Raw genomic sequence first — 19,646 nt, 5'->3', positions numbered from 1 at the left:
AAATGGATTGACATGAAATTTGCGTCTGATATTCATGTCCCATTCAGAATGAGCTTAGTTTGATGCCTCACACCAAGAAGGTTCTGGGTTTGAATCCAGGCTGACTGGGCCTTTCTGTGTGCAGTTTACATGTTCTCCCTGTGTCTGCGTGGGTTCTCTCCGGGTACTCCGGCTTCCTCCCACTGTCCAAAGACATGCTCATTAGGTTCATTGGTGATTATAAATTGGCCATAAGTGTGAATGTGAGTGTGAGTGGTTGTCTGTCTCTCTGTGTTAGCCCTGTGATAGACTGACCAGGTTGTACCCCCGCCTCTCGCCCGATGACAGCTGGGATGACAGACACTTTTTGTCTCATGTCAGTGGATTAATGCTAGCATGCTAACACACTAAACCAGGTTTCTGATCACAGTCAATTTCATTAGCTGCTCAGCATGAGCCTTGTTAAAAGTGAATGCCCATAACAAACCACTGCGTTCCAATTTTGACTGTATGAAGTTTCAGGTTCAAATTAAATATGAGTCAGCACAACAGGGTTATCATCATGCGGGGTGCGTTTCAAGAAAAAGGAAACCTCACCTTCTTGAACATAGTCATCTATGGAGCAGCTGCAGCAATGTGATATCATACAACTATTCACTGAAGAGTCAGCGCGAAACCGCGCTGTATTCACTCCACAACACTCATGGCCTCGTGCTGATGCAGTAGATCATCACCACCCCATCAGCAGTGTATGTTATCTGAGAACACACTGAGGTCAGATTGATGTGGGCCAGTGGAAAAACCCGGTAGACAGCTGGCACGTATTCAAACAAAGGATGATAAGATGACATTGTTTGAAAAAAATGATAAAACCAGACCCAGGACAAAATTTGGACAAAAATAAACCAATTCAATGATAAAATGATAGGTAAATAAATGAGAAATATGTTGCTATTCTCTGTTCGGTTCGTTTTCTGATGAATTGCAAACAGGGTATCAAGAAAAAAAGACTAATAGCTGCAAACTCTTCTTTTTTTCCAGCCTATATTTGTTTGAGGGTAGGAGTAACTGTTTGTAATTTTCCCAAACCATCACTTGTTTACTTGGAGCCGAGGGAAACATTAAATAAGTGACAGCTCTTTGGAAAGTTCTTGAGTTATAGAAGTCATTTACAGTCATAGGGGAAGAAGTCAAAGGATCTATTACGTTTTCCAGTATATCTGAATAAGCAAACACTTGATCCTACTTGAAACGGGGAACATGAGACATTCTGTGTTCATTTCCTAAACCCTGTATAATTGAAATGAAAAGGAAAGAGATGAGTCACATAAAAAGCTGACAACACCTACATTAATCACACGTTTTCATAAACGTTCATGAATGTGGGCCAAGATCTACATATTTATTGTGACTGCTGGTGTCAAAGTGAGATTGGGTGGAAAGAAAAATCCCTTCATGTGCTCTGGACAAACAAATCAATGACACACGAGAAGAGAAGAAGAACCTCATCTGTGAAACATGTCGGTCGAAATAATTTAGGGCTGCATTGCTGCATCAAAGACCGACCAGTCATTGATTCAAATCTGAATTCGCCCTTAGCAAGTATACTTATACTAAAACTGAGGCAGTACTTGAAGTTTATTTTTTACATACTATATTTTATATACTTAAAGGAACAGTATGTAAGAAATGTATTTCAATTAATCATAAAATGGCCCTGATATGTCACTATGACATGAAGAAATCATGTTCATTTCAAATACTTATATCACTGACAACAACAGTGGTCCTCCAGTGAGAGTTGCAGCCCTGAACTGATGTTGATGTTGTCATGTTGTGTTTTGGTTTGGATAAAACATGTATAACGTTACTAAACCTAAGACCTCGTTATGAATCCGAACTACGTCCGAAATAAAACAAGGATTTGTATAGGAGATGCCTTTGAAAGATGGAGACGGCTGAAAACGGAGAAGAATTTGAAGACACACGTTGCTAATTTTCTCCTGGCTAACTTACTTGTACATAATGTAAATGGACATTTCAAATATTCACGACAGTCGAACAAAGTTATGCATGTTCGTGCAAAGTAACGTTACGTTAGCGCATACAGAGGAGGTGGGTCATCGAATTGAAAAGGTAAGGAATTGTTTGGGAAATAAAAACGGCGAGTCGTCATTGCTAACGTTAGCGATGCATTATGAGCCCGTTTCTCTGTCATTATGCTGAAACGCCGAGGAAAACAACATTAGCACGTCGATTATGGCGATGTGAAACGTAATTGAGACGTATTGAGTAGCCTAACGTTACCTCGGTAACCTGGCAACCTCGAGTCAGGGGGGAGGTTGGAGGGGATACACCGTTCTACAGTATTTTGAAAGTGATTGCAGTACCAGTTTTGGCCAGAATCTTACATACTGTTCCTTTAAGAATAGTATAGTGAAGTATACTTGGCTTATACTGAAAAGTATAAAGTCTAAGACTAAGTACATTACTACTAAGACTCACACTTATACTTTAAGACTAAAGCTTATACTTGTACTTTGGTATACTTTTTTACTTCTTTCTGCCACAAAGTACTAATACTTAGTATATCTTCCCTTAGCAAAAACTAGTATACTTGAAGTTCATTTCATTAAGTATGCTTGAGTATAAGTATAGCATGTATACTACAGACCATGTACGTGTAGTGTACTAGAAAGTATACTAATTTAATACTTCTTCGGCCTAAATTGGAACATTTTTAAGTTTATAAAAGTATAGTTTAAGTATAGTTTATATAAAGGTGATTTTAAGTTTACAAAAGTACACTTTCAAGTATACAACAAGTACACTCATCTATATACTACTAATGTACTAGGTATATACTTCTAGTCCACATTTTAGTTTATTGACGTATACTTAAAGTTTACCACAAGTACACTCTTCTATATACTGCCATTGTACTAGTCATGTACTTCTAGTCCACCTTTTCATTTATTTAAGTATACTTAAAGTATATTTGTATGAACTTAAAAATGTTCCAATTTAGTAGTATTAAGAAGTATTAAATTAGTATACTTTCTAGTACACTACAACTACATGCTCTGTAGTATACTTGCTATACTTATACTCAAGCATACTTAATAAAATTAACTTCAAGTACACTACTTTTTGCTAAGGGTCTCAAACAAATCAAAGCGTGCTTAAAGAAAATGTGAACCAAATGTGAATCTAACCGCACAAGCAAGTCCAAGGAAAGGCTCAAAAGACGCCTATATTTGACTCCCACTGAAAAATGTGGGTTGTCTAAAATGCACCACATATCCCACCCACTGATCAGTTTATACCACTTATTTGTATTTTTGCTGAACAAATAAATGAAAATTTTCCATGTGGTTTTTGCTGAGGTGTACCATCTTTGTCTGCGGAGGCTATGTCAAAGCCAATCAAATGTTTCCATGTCCATATATGTGCAGAAAAAGGCAGCAATTCATGTCATGCACTAGAGTCGTGTCTGACGGACATCAGGGATAATTATAGCTTCTTGACAAGTCTTCTTGTCTGGTCTAAATTTAAAAATGTAATACGTGTTAAATGTATTTCCAGACCTGAGAAGATCAAAGAAGACTTCTCAGTCCGAGACCGCTAACATCTCTTAACTCTGCGTTAACAGCAAGAAGCTGTTGCAGTTTCCTGTTTATTGGTTGAAAGGCTTCCGTTGTCGTGAGGGGTTCTTGGCGCGCATTTTACTTCCAGAGTCAACAGAATGAAAACTTAACGTGGCAAACAAACAACAGCTCATGATGACTATACAGTTCCGCTTAAAAGGATGTGCACGTCCCAGAATTGTTGACATTCCTGCATAAAAATGGCTCCAACCATGAGCAGATATTCACACAAGTCCTGGCAGTAGAAGACAAGATCCCAGTCGAACAAATGAAACAGAAATATTATGCTTTGGTATTTGTTTATTAAAAAAAATGACACAATATTATATATCTGCATGGTGCACTGGTCATTTCAAGGCTAATAGTCCATATGCTCAGAAGTGTTTCCAATTAATGTAATGAGACTAGGTTGTCTGATTTAGGTACCCACCACAAAGTTGACCCACAAAGATCACTCCAAAAGTAAGACCCATAATAGTCATAGAGGACACAAACGGTAACTCGGGGTAACGTCTAAGCAGCTAAAGGCCTCTCTCACATTGGCTAATGTTAATGAATCCACCATCAGGAGAACACTGAACAACCATGGCAGTGGCAAGGACAAAGAGGCTGCTCTACAAGACAAATGTCTCTACCAGTCTGTGGTTTTCTAAGCATCATGTGAACAAGCCTGAAGTCTCTGCGTCATGTCTGGAGATGAAACAAGGCTGCATTCCAGCATCAGAACCTCATCCTGCCTGTGAGACATGGGGGAGGAAATGTCCTTGTTTGGGCCTGTTTCGCTGCATCTGTTCTAGGATGGCTTCTCATCATGGTTGGACCAATGAATTCTGAATTATACCAGCGACTTCTAAAAGTACATGTCAAGACATTGAGCTGAATCTTGAAGCGGAACTACTGTTTTATTACAACCTGGACCCTATTTCTGGCATAAAATACGATCGTTTACTCACCCATATAACTTTTGTGTAATTTGTAGTCATTCGGGAGATAATTAGACCAGCGTATATCCATATAGTGGGAGTGACTGGGGCACCGAAACGCAGCCTCTAAATAACGCATTATCTGCCGCGAAACTCATTCAGACCCCGGATGATGATAACAGGTAACTCCGGACTCAACAGGGAATAGCACTAGCGTACAATAACGAAATATTGGTGAAATGAACGAGTTTCGTGGCAGATAATGCATTATTTAGAGGCTACGTGTCGGTGCCCCAGTCACTCCCACTATACGGGTATACACAGATCTAATTATCTCCCGAAAGACTACAAATTACACAAAAGTTATATGGGTGAGTAAACGATCGTATTTCATGCCAGAAATAAAATTTTAGAGAAAGAATTTAAGAGGAAAACGGGACGTGCGGGAAGACGACGACTACAAGGACACATGGTCATTCCCGCGAAAGAATGATTAGAGAAGGACAAAATTAATGTTTTGGAACGGACAAGTCAAAGTCCGTCAGTTCACATGAAGAAAACCACCAACATCTCAAGAACTGAGTCAATTCTGTAATTAAGGATTAAGCTAAGATGACGCTCTAGATGAGTAAGTGACAAGTTACTTGTCGCACACAAGGGTCACCCCCCCTCCCCCCCAGATACTGAAAACAAACTTTCACTTACATCTCACAGAGCTGTACAAATGATTCATTTTCTGGAAGAAAACAAACGCAAAATCATAATATTTCTGTTTCATTTGTTTAATTGAGTTATCTTTATCTACTGTCAGGACAGCTGAAATTTTGAATTGAAACAGCAGCACTGTGTATTAAAAAAAATTAGTAGAAAAGGACACCAATCGGACACTCTTTCAGACTTCTGGGCCTTGACGGGCATGCTTTTTATTCAAAGGGAGTATGAAAATGAAAACAGCAGAGAACAGGGAAAACATGATCATAGCGATGGAGCTTAGAGGATGAAGTACCATTGTGAAAGATGTCAAAGGGTGCCACGGACAAATGACTTATTACTACACACACTGCAAAACGTGGAAAATACTGTTCAGCTGGTGAAAGGTCTGCTGATGCAAGTTTGTCTTAAAACCTGAAAACTGAACATCACACAATAATAATTAATGGGTTTTATGATCAGTCACCACCTTCCCCCCTGCAGAAGGGAAACTGTACGGTACTGTCTGTATGTAAATGTTAGAAAAGTACCTGGACCTTGTGCATGAAAACAGAAACAAAGTCATGGTTCACTTGTTATGCGTTACTTTTTGTTTTGGTTTTTTTCTTAGAGACCTTTGAACGTTATTAGTATGACAACCTTGAGTGGAACTACAAGTATGATGTAAATGTACGCGCACATTACAACGCAGATAAGTCGGCTCGGATTTCAAGGTAAATAGAGGTCACAGGAGCTTTAGAGGACGTCCTATAAAGGTCAACAAGAACGTTTTAATATATTCTTTTAAATGAGTCACCAGTATGAGCTCAGACTACAGGAGTTTTAAACATCAGACACTTCACAGATATTCTCCCCTCTAGTCTCAAGTGTGCACACACTACAAGATCTGTAGCAGGATTTTAGATTACTGTGCCGGAGCAGCAAGCACTGAATACGTCACCTCATGTGGTCTGATGGGGAAAAGCGGACGTAAACTAAACAGTGGTGCATCAATTTGGTGTATTCATACAGTCTGTGGCGTACGTCTAGCGATCTACACTCCGGTCCACTGGGTGGCGGTGATCTGATTTTGTCAACCACCAATCAAACTTCAATCAAACTTTGTACTGCAGTGAGAAAATCAAAAAGGCCAAACGAGTGTGGGTGGAAATGTTTCTTGTGATGTTAATCTGGACGTCTTTGTAGGATCTGGGAAGAACCTCAGTATCGAGCCGAGGTCTGGACTAGAGTTGTCTTCCGATTGTCACGTGGGATCAGTTTGAGGACACATCAGCTCAAAACTCCTCTAGTCTGAGCCCTGCGTTTGTGCCGCGTTACAATAATGATTACGGATTATAAAGTTTAACAATCAGTAATGCGACGTGTTCAATATGCACATTATAACAAATATTATATGGCGATGGCAGGTTGGTGATTGGGTGAATTCTGAATTATATATTTTAATTGGGGAAGTTACGTTCTTCAACTAATGTGTTTAATGAGAAAAGAGAGAATGAGTTGATGAAATAAAACCATATGCTCCTAATCAACAAACAGGGTTTAAATACATTTCTACATTATAAAGGTCCAATAACAATTAGCTACACAGACAACTTTTTTTTTCTTTTTTCTTATGTTCACAGTCATGCTTCACGCCAACTGTTTCTCCACAAATCTTCTATCATAAATGGCTCAATAACTCTACACGTCATAGTGATTGATCGGTTCTGGGGCAGAAAAACACTGGGATGACAAACGCAGCTCAGTCGTTTTCTATTTTTTTTTTTTCCCTTTTGGTTTTTAAACCGCTTTACAATTACTCTCAGGAAACAGTGTCAAGACATCAACTGGACGTATCCATTAACAAGTATAGAAATAAACAAAAAAAACAAACAAATAGGTTTGAAATAATAAACTTGCACTTCAGGTTCGCTCCGATGAGGAGGACATGACGGCGGCGATCACAAGGTGCCATCTCTGCAGCACATTTACATACATTTACATCTCAGGTGCAGGCCCTGGCTCGGACCTGTTCGGACGCAACGTTTACAGATAAAAAAAAAAAACCACAACGAGCCTCTCTTGGGGATCAGTTTTGGACATCTGTCTTGTGCATTTAGGTGACAGCTAAACACTATATCTGTGATAACATTGCATATCATTCCAGCCAACAGCAACACAGTGATTTCCGTCCTTAGGTTGGAGCAACAGCGCCCCCTTGTGACCCCCCTCCTGCCAGCTGATGACACCTCCTAGCGAATGTTTCAGGTCACAACAACGAGAGTCAGGCAAAACCAGTGACTGTAACCACACTACATACACACGGAGTGTATATATATTCACACCATTAGTGAAAGGTCAAACTCTTCTCACACCGTTGCCCTCCCATTTGTAGTGCTGTCCAACCTGACTCACGGTTTTCCATTGACGGTGCCGGCGGACGTGGAGTTCCTGTTGCGGCTCAGCCAGGACGGAAGGAGGCTGCGGGGCTTCGGGGGACGGGGGGGCGTTTGCGCAAGGCGGACCATGCGCGGCGAGCGCCACACCTTAATGGTGGAGTCGTCGCTGGCGGACAGCAGCAGCTCCTGGTCGGCGGTGCTGAACGCCACAGAGTTCACCACGTCGTCGTGCGCCAGGCGCGCCAGGCAGATGTTGTAGTGGCGGTCCCAGATGTAGCCATGCTTGTCCTCTGCCCCACTAGAGGTTGGAGATTTGGTGACATAGGTTAGTGAAGTCATCACAAGAAAATTATTTTTACATGAACGAATACCTGTTTGACCGTGGTTTGTTTGTTGAGGTTCCCAGAGCTTAAACTGATGTCTTAAAATCGCTAGTTTGCGATTGACAGTCCCAAATCTCAACATATTTCCTTTGCTATTAAATAGGCAGTAAACATTTCTAAAGACGGCGCAAGAAAATCTCTAGAAAATGTAGAATTAACTATATTTTATTAACTCCACGAGTGCGTAATGTTCTAAATTAGCACATGAATGATAGCAAAATAATAATGCTATCTGGATATCTGGCCATAATAAATGTCACTCAGATCTTTACACTTACATCCATTTTTATCAACGTCCAACATGTTGACAGTGAGAACAAACGCCTTGTGTAAAACTTAAACATGTAAACCGTCCCAAGAAGCAGTGTTTATTAAGTATACGCCCACAAACAAGATCAGTTAGATCACCTCAACAATAAACTGGACTGGACACACAACACAAACGCCCTGTACAAGAAGGGCCAAAGTCGTCTCCACCCGCTGAGACGACTGAGGTCCTTTGGGGTGTGCAGGACACTGCTCAGGACCTTTCTATGTCTCTGTGGTGGCTTCCGCCGTCTTGTATGCAGTGGTCTGCTGGAGCAGTGGGAGCTCAGAGAGGGACAGGAAGAGACTCAACAAGCTGGCTCTGTCCTGGACTGCTCTCTGGACTCCAGCAAGGAGGATGTTAGCCAAGCTGACATCAATCATGGACAACCCCTCTTACCCACTGCATCAGACTGTAGGGGACCTGAGCAGCTCCTTCAGCAGCAGACTGCTGCACCCACGCCGCAAGAAAGAAACGCTACCGCAGGTCCTTCATTCCAGCTGCCATCAGGCTGTACAACACCAGCCCGAGTCAACAATAACTGTCATTTTGCACGAATAAACCTGCTTTTTTTGCACTGCCTTATTTTGCACGAACCACTACTATCACCATCTTATAGTTTTTAAAGTTTAAGCAAAGTTTTTTCCACCGCCATGCTGTATACACAGAATGTCTTTATATTTCTATTCTTCTCTCGATGTTTTTCAGAGTGTTGTTATTTTTTTGTACATATTTTTCAAATTTTTATTGTGTTTTTTGCTAAATTCCCCTGTCGAAGTCGTTTTTGTTTTTGTATTTCTTTTTTGCCAAGTTCCGTGCTACTGTGACAAGGTAGTTTCCCATACGTTAATAAACATGTCTTATCTCTCGCCTGTTTTCAGTCATTTGGACATTTTGATCTCTTTACTTGTGCAGCAGAAAGTCCCTTAAGATTCAAACCTCAGTAAATAAATAAATAAACGTCATCATCTATTTTAAACTGAAACCGATTGTGGTGGGAAAACGTCTGGAATGTATCCTGTGACGCTTCATGATGATGTCTGCTATTCTTAACGTACTAATCAGTCCTCACTTCTATTTGTTTGTTTTGCTCCCACTGATGACTGACAAAGTAAACACTCACAATCTCTAAATTAAACTTCAAGCTCGATTTTAATGTGATATGTGCTAGTATGGAAGCAGACATGTTATTACAACATGAAAAGTACCACGCGTCTATAAATAAAAGCAGGAAAATTACAGATGAAGGCCGCATGTGAGAGATGGAATATTTCAGAAAAAGTTTTCCACAAACCTGGCGACAAAGTCTCTGCTGACGTCGAGGAAGATGAAGAAGCACTCGTCGTTGGGCGTGAAGGCTCGATGGGCGCGCAGACTTCTCCTCTCCTCCCTCAAACTCTTCAAGTCGATGACGTGCAGGTCTATCTCCTCGGCGATGGGAGGCGGAGACGTGGGGTCAGAGATCACGCAGCCGGCCGGCCAAGCCCGGCTGTTTACGTACAGGTATCTGAACGGTGGCAACAGAGGAAGATTTCAACTACGAAACAGAAATAGCATGCAAATACATGACCCTGCAGAGGCACAAAGGCACAGAAATGTTTTTTTTATTTAGCAGTGTCATGGTCTGATGCAATACTACACTGCCAAAGGTTTATGTAAAGATAAAAGTTTCAAGGAAGTGTATCGGACATGACTTTGCAGCCAGTCTGAAACAATTTGCTCTCATTAAGAAACTGTAGACAGGCAGGTGACCTCCCAAAAAAGTTCAACCACATACCTGGAAATACTAAACATTCTGTCTAAAAATCTGTGGTTTATGCTGTATCAAACGTAATCAAAAAAAACATTGTCTACCTGTGGTCGGGAGACAGGCCCATACCAATGATGTGGCCATGGATATCAATAACATGGTCCAGAGAGTCAAAAAATTCCTCCGAGCTCCGCTCTTTCCCAAGCACAGGTCCTAAAGTGGTCATCTGATCGGGCTTGATTAGCTTAATGCCTAGAAAAGAAGAGCAGCCGCCGCATGAGAGAAGTCTAGAAACAATTTTTAGTGTATCTGAATCGCTGTTTCAAGCTTTTTCTTTTCTTGCAGCAGTTTGGAAACAGCCTTACCGATCTGATGAGGAGAGTATGTAAGGCTGCCAGTAGTAAAGAGTAAATACGTTTTATCCTCTCCCTCTCCGGACTCAGAGTTCTCGATGAGGCTGGAGTCAGGGGCTTTCGTGTGGGCTCTGCCCATCACCTGAGCCACATGGGTCTCAATCGCTCGCTCCCTTGGCCCCACATTTTTACGACTCTAAGAGAAAAGAAAAAAAAATGGTTAAGTGAAGAATAGGAGTGCTTTAAAAATGAATCATAAATGCCATCTAGCGTACATGTTTAACATGGTCCAGGCCTGAAATGGTGGGTTGAGGGATGCGGTGAGTGGGGAGGCCACAACCTCTTGCTTCCCTCTGACTCTCCTCCTCCTCATCCTCCCCTTCCTCGTCTTCTTCCTCACTGCTGGAAGTTCCCAGGTCAAAGAGGAAAGGCTGGTACTGCTGCTGCTGCCCTTTCAGCCTTTGGGCCTGAGACTGAGCCTCGTAGTCCAGCAGCAGGTCCGGGTTGTCGTGGCGGCGGCAGTGGGCCACCATCACTGTGCGAATGGTGCTGGCGTTGATGTTCTGGATCTTGAAAAGGCGCTTGACCACATTGACGTTCTCCGACTCAATGTCCTGTTGCAGGAAAAGGAAAAAAAAAAAGATGCAGACGAGAGAAAACCAGAGAAATACAAAGACTCAATAATAATACTACTACTAATAATAATAACAATATGTGTAGCTGCAGCGATGTCCCACCTGGAAGGCTTTATTGAGCCAAAGCACAGAGCAGGACGTCATGTTGCCAATCCAGTGTAGGTTCCCAGAGATCAGGTGGGTCTCGTTCAGCCAGCAGCCAAACACATCATACGGCTTATTCCTAACCCGCGACAGCAACGTGTAATTTTCTGCAGGGATGCATCAAATGGGGTCAATAAAGAGTAATAAAAAGACTTTGACGTGTCAGTTGTGTTTGCAGTGAATAAATACAGCATAATCCATAAAACTTTCCTCATTAAAAGAGACAAAAATAGTCATTTAGCGCAGGTGATTATTCTAGAAAATAATCCATACATCAGTTTATTCATCATCTGTATCATCAACCGTAAAGAGACTCCATCGGGGGAAAAAAGACTTAATGTGAAGCCTAAAAATAACTCAACTTAAAAGGACATCAACAGGAAATGACACATTATTGTAGTTCCTACCCATACTGATGACTACAATTTCCCCAGACGACGAGTGGTGCGGGCCCAGGTAGACGCCAGACACGAGCAGCAGGCTGTCGTCGGCGTTGAACTGGGAGAACTGGGTGTAGCCCCACTTAAGCTCCCGCATGCTGGAGCTGTGTACCAACGAGATATTCCCATCTGGCCGCTCCGTGTCCCACAGCTGACGACATGAGGAGCGAGAAAACAAGTTGGAAAATAACGATAAGGAGGATGACATCGGCAGACAGGATCATGACCAAATGGTTAACTATCAGTGGCAGTAAAAGCAAAGAAAAATATAATATATAAACTGTATAAAGGAGGTAAAAACTCTCCAGGATTTATTTATTATATTAAAATCTAAACGTATGGAGCTGAGAAGATGAGGTCTTGCCGGTATCAGAAAAACATCAGTGACAAATAAAGAATACAGTTCATTACACAGGGATTTCACACCTTCGACTGAAGCATGAGAGAGAGGGGGAAAGAGTGAAAGAGGAAAACTTCGATCAATCAGTGTCCATTTTCTACTTCCTCCTGTATTTTTCCCCTTTCGTACGTCAACTTTTCCATGGAGCATATATAGCGGACTATTCCTGTTGAGCTACACAGGAGGGGGAATTCCTCACAGGGAACGTTTGGTCACATGTTTTTTTACATTGTGGGATGAACAAAGGATTATCTTATCTTGTCTTGTTACATGTTAACGCCTATAAAATAATATAAACCTGCGATAATCCTGGACATGAAAAATAAACCTGAATCTGAGTCTGATATGCAGTTTTAATTTGAAGATATGCCCACTCAGATTTTAGGAATGGCTTAGTAACAACAACCATTTTATACACAGTCCCCTATTTGAACTAATAAGGGTTGTAATATATTGTCATTTGCTGGCAAAGACTGTCACAAAGCATGTGTACTTTATTGACATATTTTAATTTTTTTTTTTACAGAAGAGTATAGATGACTTTGTCACAAGATAAAACGATAGTTATCTGAAGCTCAGTGCGAGCAAAACAATAACCTTGTGGTCCTGGTTGTCAACCACGGACAGGAAGTGAGGTAGGTGGAGTCCTATGGGACATTTGTGTGAAAGTTTGTTGTTGGTAGCGGATGAGTTCATGAGTAATGGCCAAAAACAATATTTTGTGAGATCATGTTCACATGTGATCATCAACACCTCAATCTTGAGGTCAGTTAAATGCAGTGATGGGAATAACGGCGTTAAAATAAACGGCGTTACTGACGGTGTTGTTTTTTCCAGTAATGAGTAATCTAATTAATTACAATTTTCTCTGTTACAACGCCGTTCCCGACACTGAAGTGTGGTGCGTTACTTGCGCTGTCAGCCAGCCACAAGACCTGCGAAGGTGTTTTTTTTCCCCTCTGAGTGGGCTGGGGGGTGTGCGGGGGGGTAGCCGAGGTAGAAGGCAAGAACGTACACGTGAAGTGTACATTACGCTCAGAAATCTAATTCTTAGACATATTTAAACTACTAACGCAATAATTACTTTCCCAGGTAACTAGTTACTTTTATAGTGTAGTAATTCAGTTACTAACTCAGTTACTTTTTGGGAGAAGTAACTAATAACTATAATTAATTACTTTTTAAAAGTAACGTGCCCAACACTGGTTAAATGTTCCTGCCAAATCGAGAGACGAAAATACATCTCCCATTCTTACAAATAAAATTTACAAAAAATTGTAAAAAGGACATTTAATGGTTTAGTCCTGAAATACGTGGTTTAAAGTGGGTTTATGAGTAAAGCAGAGAAAATAACAGCTCTAGTATCATGTGAGTAGTTAAATAGCGAACACCGTCACTTGCCACGCCGGCAGAATATAAGAAAATAAGACACGGGATGACAGTAACCTCTATAATCTCTTAATCCTCACCTTAACAGTGCAGTCCTTGGAGCAGGAGGAGAAACGGTGACCTCTGTGGGAGAAAGCCAAGTGCAGGACTTGGTCACTGTGTTCTCTCAGCGTCTGAACCTCCACACAGGGGATACAGTCAAAGAGACGCTTGAACTCCCTGTACCACGACACCGCCGCTGCACACGAGAAAACCGACAAAGAGTGTTTCTGTAAGCAGCTCACTGACGCAAACTCTGAATCGACCTATGAAATGACTGGAAATTATTACCAGGGTGTCGGGGTACGGAGCGTGGTATGCGGTAGTAGCTGTAGAACAGCTCCCTCCACAGGAACTCATCTCTGGACACAGCCAGCCACTGTCTGCAGGTCAGACCGGCTCTCAGCACGGCATCATGGGGCAGGTGCAGGAAGATCTCCAACACCAGGCTGTCCGGCAGATCTAGACCATACGTCATCCTAACATCCTGAGCAACACATACAGACCATAATTTAAGTAAATGTTTGGGGTTATTGCCTCATAATACTGAACAAAAGAGGATCCAAACAGACGCTTCACTCATGGTACAGCGCTAAAACTAAACAACAATCAATATCACTGTGGTGAAGTAAGTTAGATACCAGCCCTAACCCTTATCTAACCCTCTACCCTTTGTGGCACCTCTCCCTCTCTCACCCCATTACTTCCTGCCCAATAACTATCTAATAAAAGCACAAACTGTCAAAACAAAACTAAAAAACTAAATAAATAAGCTAAATACTTAATTTAAACAATAACGTTTCAACCCAACACTTCATGTTTATATGGTTCCTTTAAAGTAAAATGTCCAGAAAATCTTGTGCGTCGTTTAAAACACACTTCCACAAAATTCTGTCTTAAATATTTTGTATCTTGGAAAGCTTTAGGTTTTTGGGTTCAAACTTCAGGGTTCATTGAGGCAAAGAGAAAACATGTTAAACGTGGAAGTTGTTTGCTGCGTGCCCTTACTTCCTAATCTGACTTTGATCACACGAGAAACGGTTTCAGTCACACAGGCTTCAACTAAAGTCCGACATTACGTCTTTAAATTTTCTGTTTTGTCCAACGACAGATCATACAGTAGATGGCAAAGAACACAAATCCTCACATTTCACTATTAACTAAGGGTTTACTAATTCTGAAAAATAAAAATCCCCAACAATATAATAATAATATAACAGTGCTGCACTAAATCTTAGCTTCATGAAGGTTACGGTTTAAGCATTTCTGCAAAATGACTAAGAAAGCTCTTGATTCAAGTGTGTTTTCATTTTGAAGGGTTGGATCACGTTGTGTTGTACAGACACAGTCAGTTTTCTAGGCTAAATAACACTTTTCTGTTTAATTCACACAATTGAATTACCACCTTTCTTAAACTGTTTATTTTTGTGCACAAATGTTTTATTATAGTGTAATCGTTTTCACTAATACACGAGTGTACATATTCAAAGTTAAAGCTCCTGAAACCTGTCCTGTGTGTAATATTTCCTTCACCCTGTGAGCCCCTAAATAACTCGAGGCTCCTCCTCCTCCTCCTCCTCCTCTTCCTCTCCTGGCACTAACTTGAGCCTGACAGCTGTTAAATGCACAGACAGCACGGTGCAGCACTTTAAATACATCATCATTTTGTCAGGCATGTCGGTGAATCCTCCACTAATCCTCGACATAAAAAAAAAAAACCTGCATTACTTGTGGAGGTGTGAAAGAAAATGTGAAAGAGGAATGAATAATAGCCGCAGTGCTGCCAGGGCAGAGCCATGCTAGCGTGGTGTTTACTATGCAGCTAAAAGGGTGTACGAGTTGTTATGAACTGAAATTTTATTTTAAAACAATCACCTTTTATTTTATCTAATTCATGAATACATTTACTCTTATTTCATGAAGCATGTCGTCGTCTGAAGATGACCTAACATGGACGGTTTTGTCTGTGTCCGTGTAAATCATAACAACTTACTGTGTTTACACTGAAAGCAATACACTATAACCTCGTAGCTAAAGGCATACAAGCTATTAACTAGCTAAATATGTAATAATAATGACACGTCTGTATGTTTTTATTAATAAAAATCAATGACGAGCTCATCGCTATGCTAAACTGTCTATCAAGCTAGCGTTAAGCTAGCTAACTAGTTAAAAACAGCTAGCAGCTAGCTGGTGTTTGTTTTCAACTTTCAGACGCGTCTGGCGAGATTTAAGTTTTGACAGCTTGCCGACACTTTTATGAATCACTGCTTTCGTGTCAGGAGTTAATCACCAGGGCTTCCTAACAAAGTCGCTGACTCAAACTGTGGCTTACCTGCTTTGTCACAGTATGTGGGAGAGAAAAAAAAAACACCAAGCGGCTAGCCAGCGCTAAAGGCTAACTGCAGAAAAAAAAAAAAAAAGGACAACAATCCTCCAACAGCGGTGACGGCAAGACTCAACCAACAGATGACAGAGCCTATGCAAGCCGCATCAAGCCCAAACTAATCTATTCAGGATATATTTCGGGCTATTTATTATTCATGCACATAATAGCAAGGTTAGTAGGTATTTTTATACATGCATACATGCATACACATGGAACAAAAGTGGAACATGGAATACTAGTGCATTTATTCATTGAAGAAAACGTATGCTTAGTACATATCTGAGTTGCAAAATTATGTGAACCCTTGTTTTCTGGTGAGCTGGTGTGCAACAATTACAGAATCTATCTTCTGGCCAGTCGTCAACAGCAGCTTGGAGAAATTTTAGTCCATTCCTCTGTACAGAAGCACGAAATTTCTGAGATGGTGGTTGGTTTCCTCACATGGACTGTTTTCTTTAAGGATTAAGGTCAGGACTATGACTAAGCCATCCAAAAACATTAATTTTGTTCTTCTTTAACCGCTCTTTTGTAGAATGACTTGGAGTCGTCTTGCTGCATGGCCCAGTTTCTCTTAAGATCCAGCTCACAGAGAGGTGAGGATTTTCTTTTAGAATCCGTGCTCCAGTGGTGACAAACCGTCCTGGCCCATGTGTCGCAGCATCAGAAACTCATGATGCAGGAATACAATGTCCTTTTGTCTTCAGACACGAGCCTCTCACTCAAACTCACTCATCCGCCTACATAAAATTTTCCCACAGAAGGACGCCTGTGTCTCATTACGCTGACTGAAAGCACTTCTGAACAGATGGACTCTGAGTTGACATTAATTTGTAATCATAGAGGTTTATTTACTTTTGCAGCTGACAGATATGTAATATTGGCTCATTTTCCTGAATAATCAAATACCAAAGCATAATATATCTCTTTCATTTGTTGGGTTGGAAGTTTGCAAAAACGTTTAAGCTGCACTATATGACCTGAAGAGAAGTACGTTTACTGGTTAATGAAAACACACACAGTCATTTATTTGTATTGCTCATGAGGTGAGAGCCCAAATGTGTTCAGCCACATTCTGTTTGGGCGACAAAAAGTAAGTCTTCACAGTGTAAATGATAAATTGTAGAAAATAGATTAGGTTTAAAGTAAAGCTTAGTTTAATGTTAGGGTACAAGTTAGGTAACTTAAGAACGACGGGTAGTTTGGGTTAGTTTAAACCTCTAAATCAATGTAATGTTTAAATGTGGACATAACAGCACACACACAACATAACAATGACGACTGCAAAAGTAATGTCGAAACAAACATACAAAAACAAACAAATAAAAACAGCATAGCTTATACTCATTTATTAAATGATATTCATAACATTATTGTTCCCTTCATGTGTTACAACCTCATTTCTCAGCTTAAAGTGTACATAAAAAAACACAATAATTTTTGAAAATATCTCTTTCTCTAAATAAGCATTTCTTCTCAAAATCGTATGCACGCAGCTTTTTTTTTTTATCTATGTACATCTTATGAAAATATCTTTACCATCATTTTTTTTGTTTGTTATTACCTTAATTCATAGACTGCGCTGACCTTAAATTGTCTAAGTGGTCATTAATGTCATTCTGTTTTAACACCTGTAAAGTGAGCACTTAATAGATGGAAAAACACATGACATTGGTTATAGTACACTCCCCATATAGGTGTGCGTTGGCTTTCATTTCCCTGATGCCCCAATGAGCATCTGTCATTTGATAACTGGAGCCTCTGCGGGTGGGAAACTGCTGTGTCATTGCCTTGTGGTGTCAGTGCACATATAACACAGACTATCCAGGTACGACAGAGCTGAACGTCAGGACTCACTGGCACAGAAGAAGTTAAAGTGGAGCTATGCTGTGACTGTTAATCTCTGGTAAGCCTAAACTATTTATGAGACAAATCATTTCTAACTGATCATTTTGAAGGGAACACTTTGTACTTGTTTACCTCGCAGGCAGCATCTGTTGATATTTTTATGATGTGAAACATGAAAGTGCTTTGTTTTTACTTGGAGTCAGGTTTCCCGCAACAACAACATTGTCTCAGCAGAAAAGGTTTGGCAGCAGAGTTGCTGATGCTACAAACAAATAACAGAGATGTCCCTGTGTTCTGTTAGGAGTGCGCAACCTTGCCAACTGGGTAGCATCGTGCTGTTGCTCCTCGGGGAAGGCCAAGGAGTCATCATCATCATCATGAGCTTCAAAGTGTAAAGGTGCTTCTCGTTGGGTTAAATGACACCATTTTGAATTTTTGATAATTTTCTCAGAGTTCTTAAGAATGACTGGTTTTGTTTTTCTAATTGTGCAGGTGTGCCTGTGTGGACGGTCTGTAATGATGCAGCGGCACCCAGTAAGAATCCTTGATAACTGCTCCCAGTAGAAAACCCCAACCCTTCGCCTCGCCTCTGAGCTGCTCTGTGCTTGTTTTAATGACGACCTGTCTGAAAACTCCTCGCTGGGAAGTTGGACAATGTCTGACAAGCTGACAAGTATAGCAGTGGCTCAACTGCATTCACTCATATGGTAAAAAAAAATGTAAAGTGTCCAGCACTTCATACTGAATTGAATAAAATCATTAAATGAGTGTCATACAAGTGTGGCTGTCTCTGGGGAGTGCTTCTTGTTTCTTTTTTTTTTTAGTGCTTGGCGCCATCATGTGGAACAAAAATGCAACTGCAGAAAATAATTGCCTTAAAACATCAGATTAGAGGTTTAGTTTTTTTGTACTGTGATAACTTTTTAATAATCAAATGAAAACACACATTACAGATTCTAGAGCACCTGCAGCATGCGCATAGGATCCACACTTTCAAAGTGCTGGTTGGCATCTGATTCATTGTTTTATGTGTGTGTGTGTTTAAATTGAGGCAGTTTAATTTATAAAGAAAAAACAGCAACCGTTGGGGAAGAAATAGTCAACCAGTTATAGCCACATATAGACTAAAACAACAACAACATGAAACTTGAAAAGCAACCAGAGAAAATCAGTGTAACCAGGTCATAATGTGTAACTACCACTAGAAAGACTTACATACCAGACACTAAGAGAACGAGCACACCAGCTGTTCAGACTTCACCCAGGCCAGTCAGGTGGTTCAAACCTCCAGGCTGTGACCACTTAACCAACGGGCTTTCAACAAGGCAGCCACAACATTAAAACCACTTTCAGGAGAAGTAAATAACATCTTGTGACAATACAATGTTCTGCTGGGAAAACTTTGGACCTGGTATTCATTCATGGGGATGTTACTTAGACATGTACCCCCCACCACATAGCAATGACACTCCTTGATGGCAGCAGCCATCCCCAGTAGGATGCAGCCTGACACAGACACACACACACACAAACAGTTTAGGAACAACTCAAAAAAACATGAAGAACACAAGGTGTTGACCTTGCCTCCAAATTCTCTATATCCCAAACTGATCAAGTATCTGTGGGATGATCCACAGAGGCCCCTCCCCTCAAAGGCCCCCCACTAACAACATCCTGTTGCCAGACACCACAGGACACCCTCAGAAGGCCCATGTCCATTCTCTGATGAGTCACAACTGTTTTGGAGGCACAAGGGAGACATACACAATATTAGGAAGGTGGTCATAACATTATGCCTGATCTGTGTTTTTCTCAGTCAAAGTAGTGTTTATGAGTGTTATGGCTTGTACAGTCTCTAGACGTGGTTGGCTCAAAAACAAGCTGAAACAAGGACAACTGGATTTGTCAATTTGTGACAAAAGAAGCAGCAACTT

General features: G+C 40.8%; 1 protein-coding gene and 1 long non-coding RNA gene across 2 annotated transcripts; one reads left to right on the top strand and one right to left on the bottom strand.

The window, feature by feature from the left end:
• Nucleotides 1–5,326: 5,326 nt before the first annotated feature.
• On the bottom strand, nucleotides 5,327–15,874 carry fbxw5 (F-box and WD repeat domain containing 5). Its single transcript, XM_084572039.1, has 10 exons — nucleotides 15,814–15,874; nucleotides 13,770–13,965; nucleotides 13,520–13,677; nucleotides 11,618–11,801; nucleotides 11,169–11,317; nucleotides 10,707–11,045; nucleotides 10,444–10,627; nucleotides 10,183–10,330; nucleotides 9,623–9,835; nucleotides 5,327–7,936 (listed from the first exon to the last, which is right to left on the bottom strand). Exons 2-10 carry the CDS (start codon nucleotides 13,954–13,956, stop codon nucleotides 7,651–7,653), a joined length of 1,848 nt encoding a protein of 615 aa, XP_084428165.1. The 5' UTR covers nucleotides 13,957–13,965; nucleotides 15,814–15,874; the 3' UTR covers nucleotides 5,327–7,650.
• Nucleotides 15,875–17,543: 1,669 nt separating this feature from the next.
• Nucleotides 17,544–18,482, top strand: LOC311507304. The gene is made up of 3 exons (XR_014699722.1): nucleotides 17,544–17,770; nucleotides 18,014–18,109; nucleotides 18,205–18,482. It is a non-coding gene; the product is annotated as an uncharacterized lncRNA (long non-coding RNA).
• The last annotated feature ends 1,164 nt before the right edge of the window (nucleotides 18,483–19,646 follow it).

This window comes from Chelon labrosus (genome assembly GCF_963514085.1).
Source record: "Chelon labrosus genome assembly, chromosome: 22".
NCBI classification, from domain to species: Eukaryota; Metazoa; Chordata; class Actinopteri; order Mugiliformes; family Mugilidae; genus Chelon; species Chelon labrosus.
Note: the sequence above shows the minus strand (reverse complement) of the source record. Positions and strands in the feature narration are given on the sequence as shown.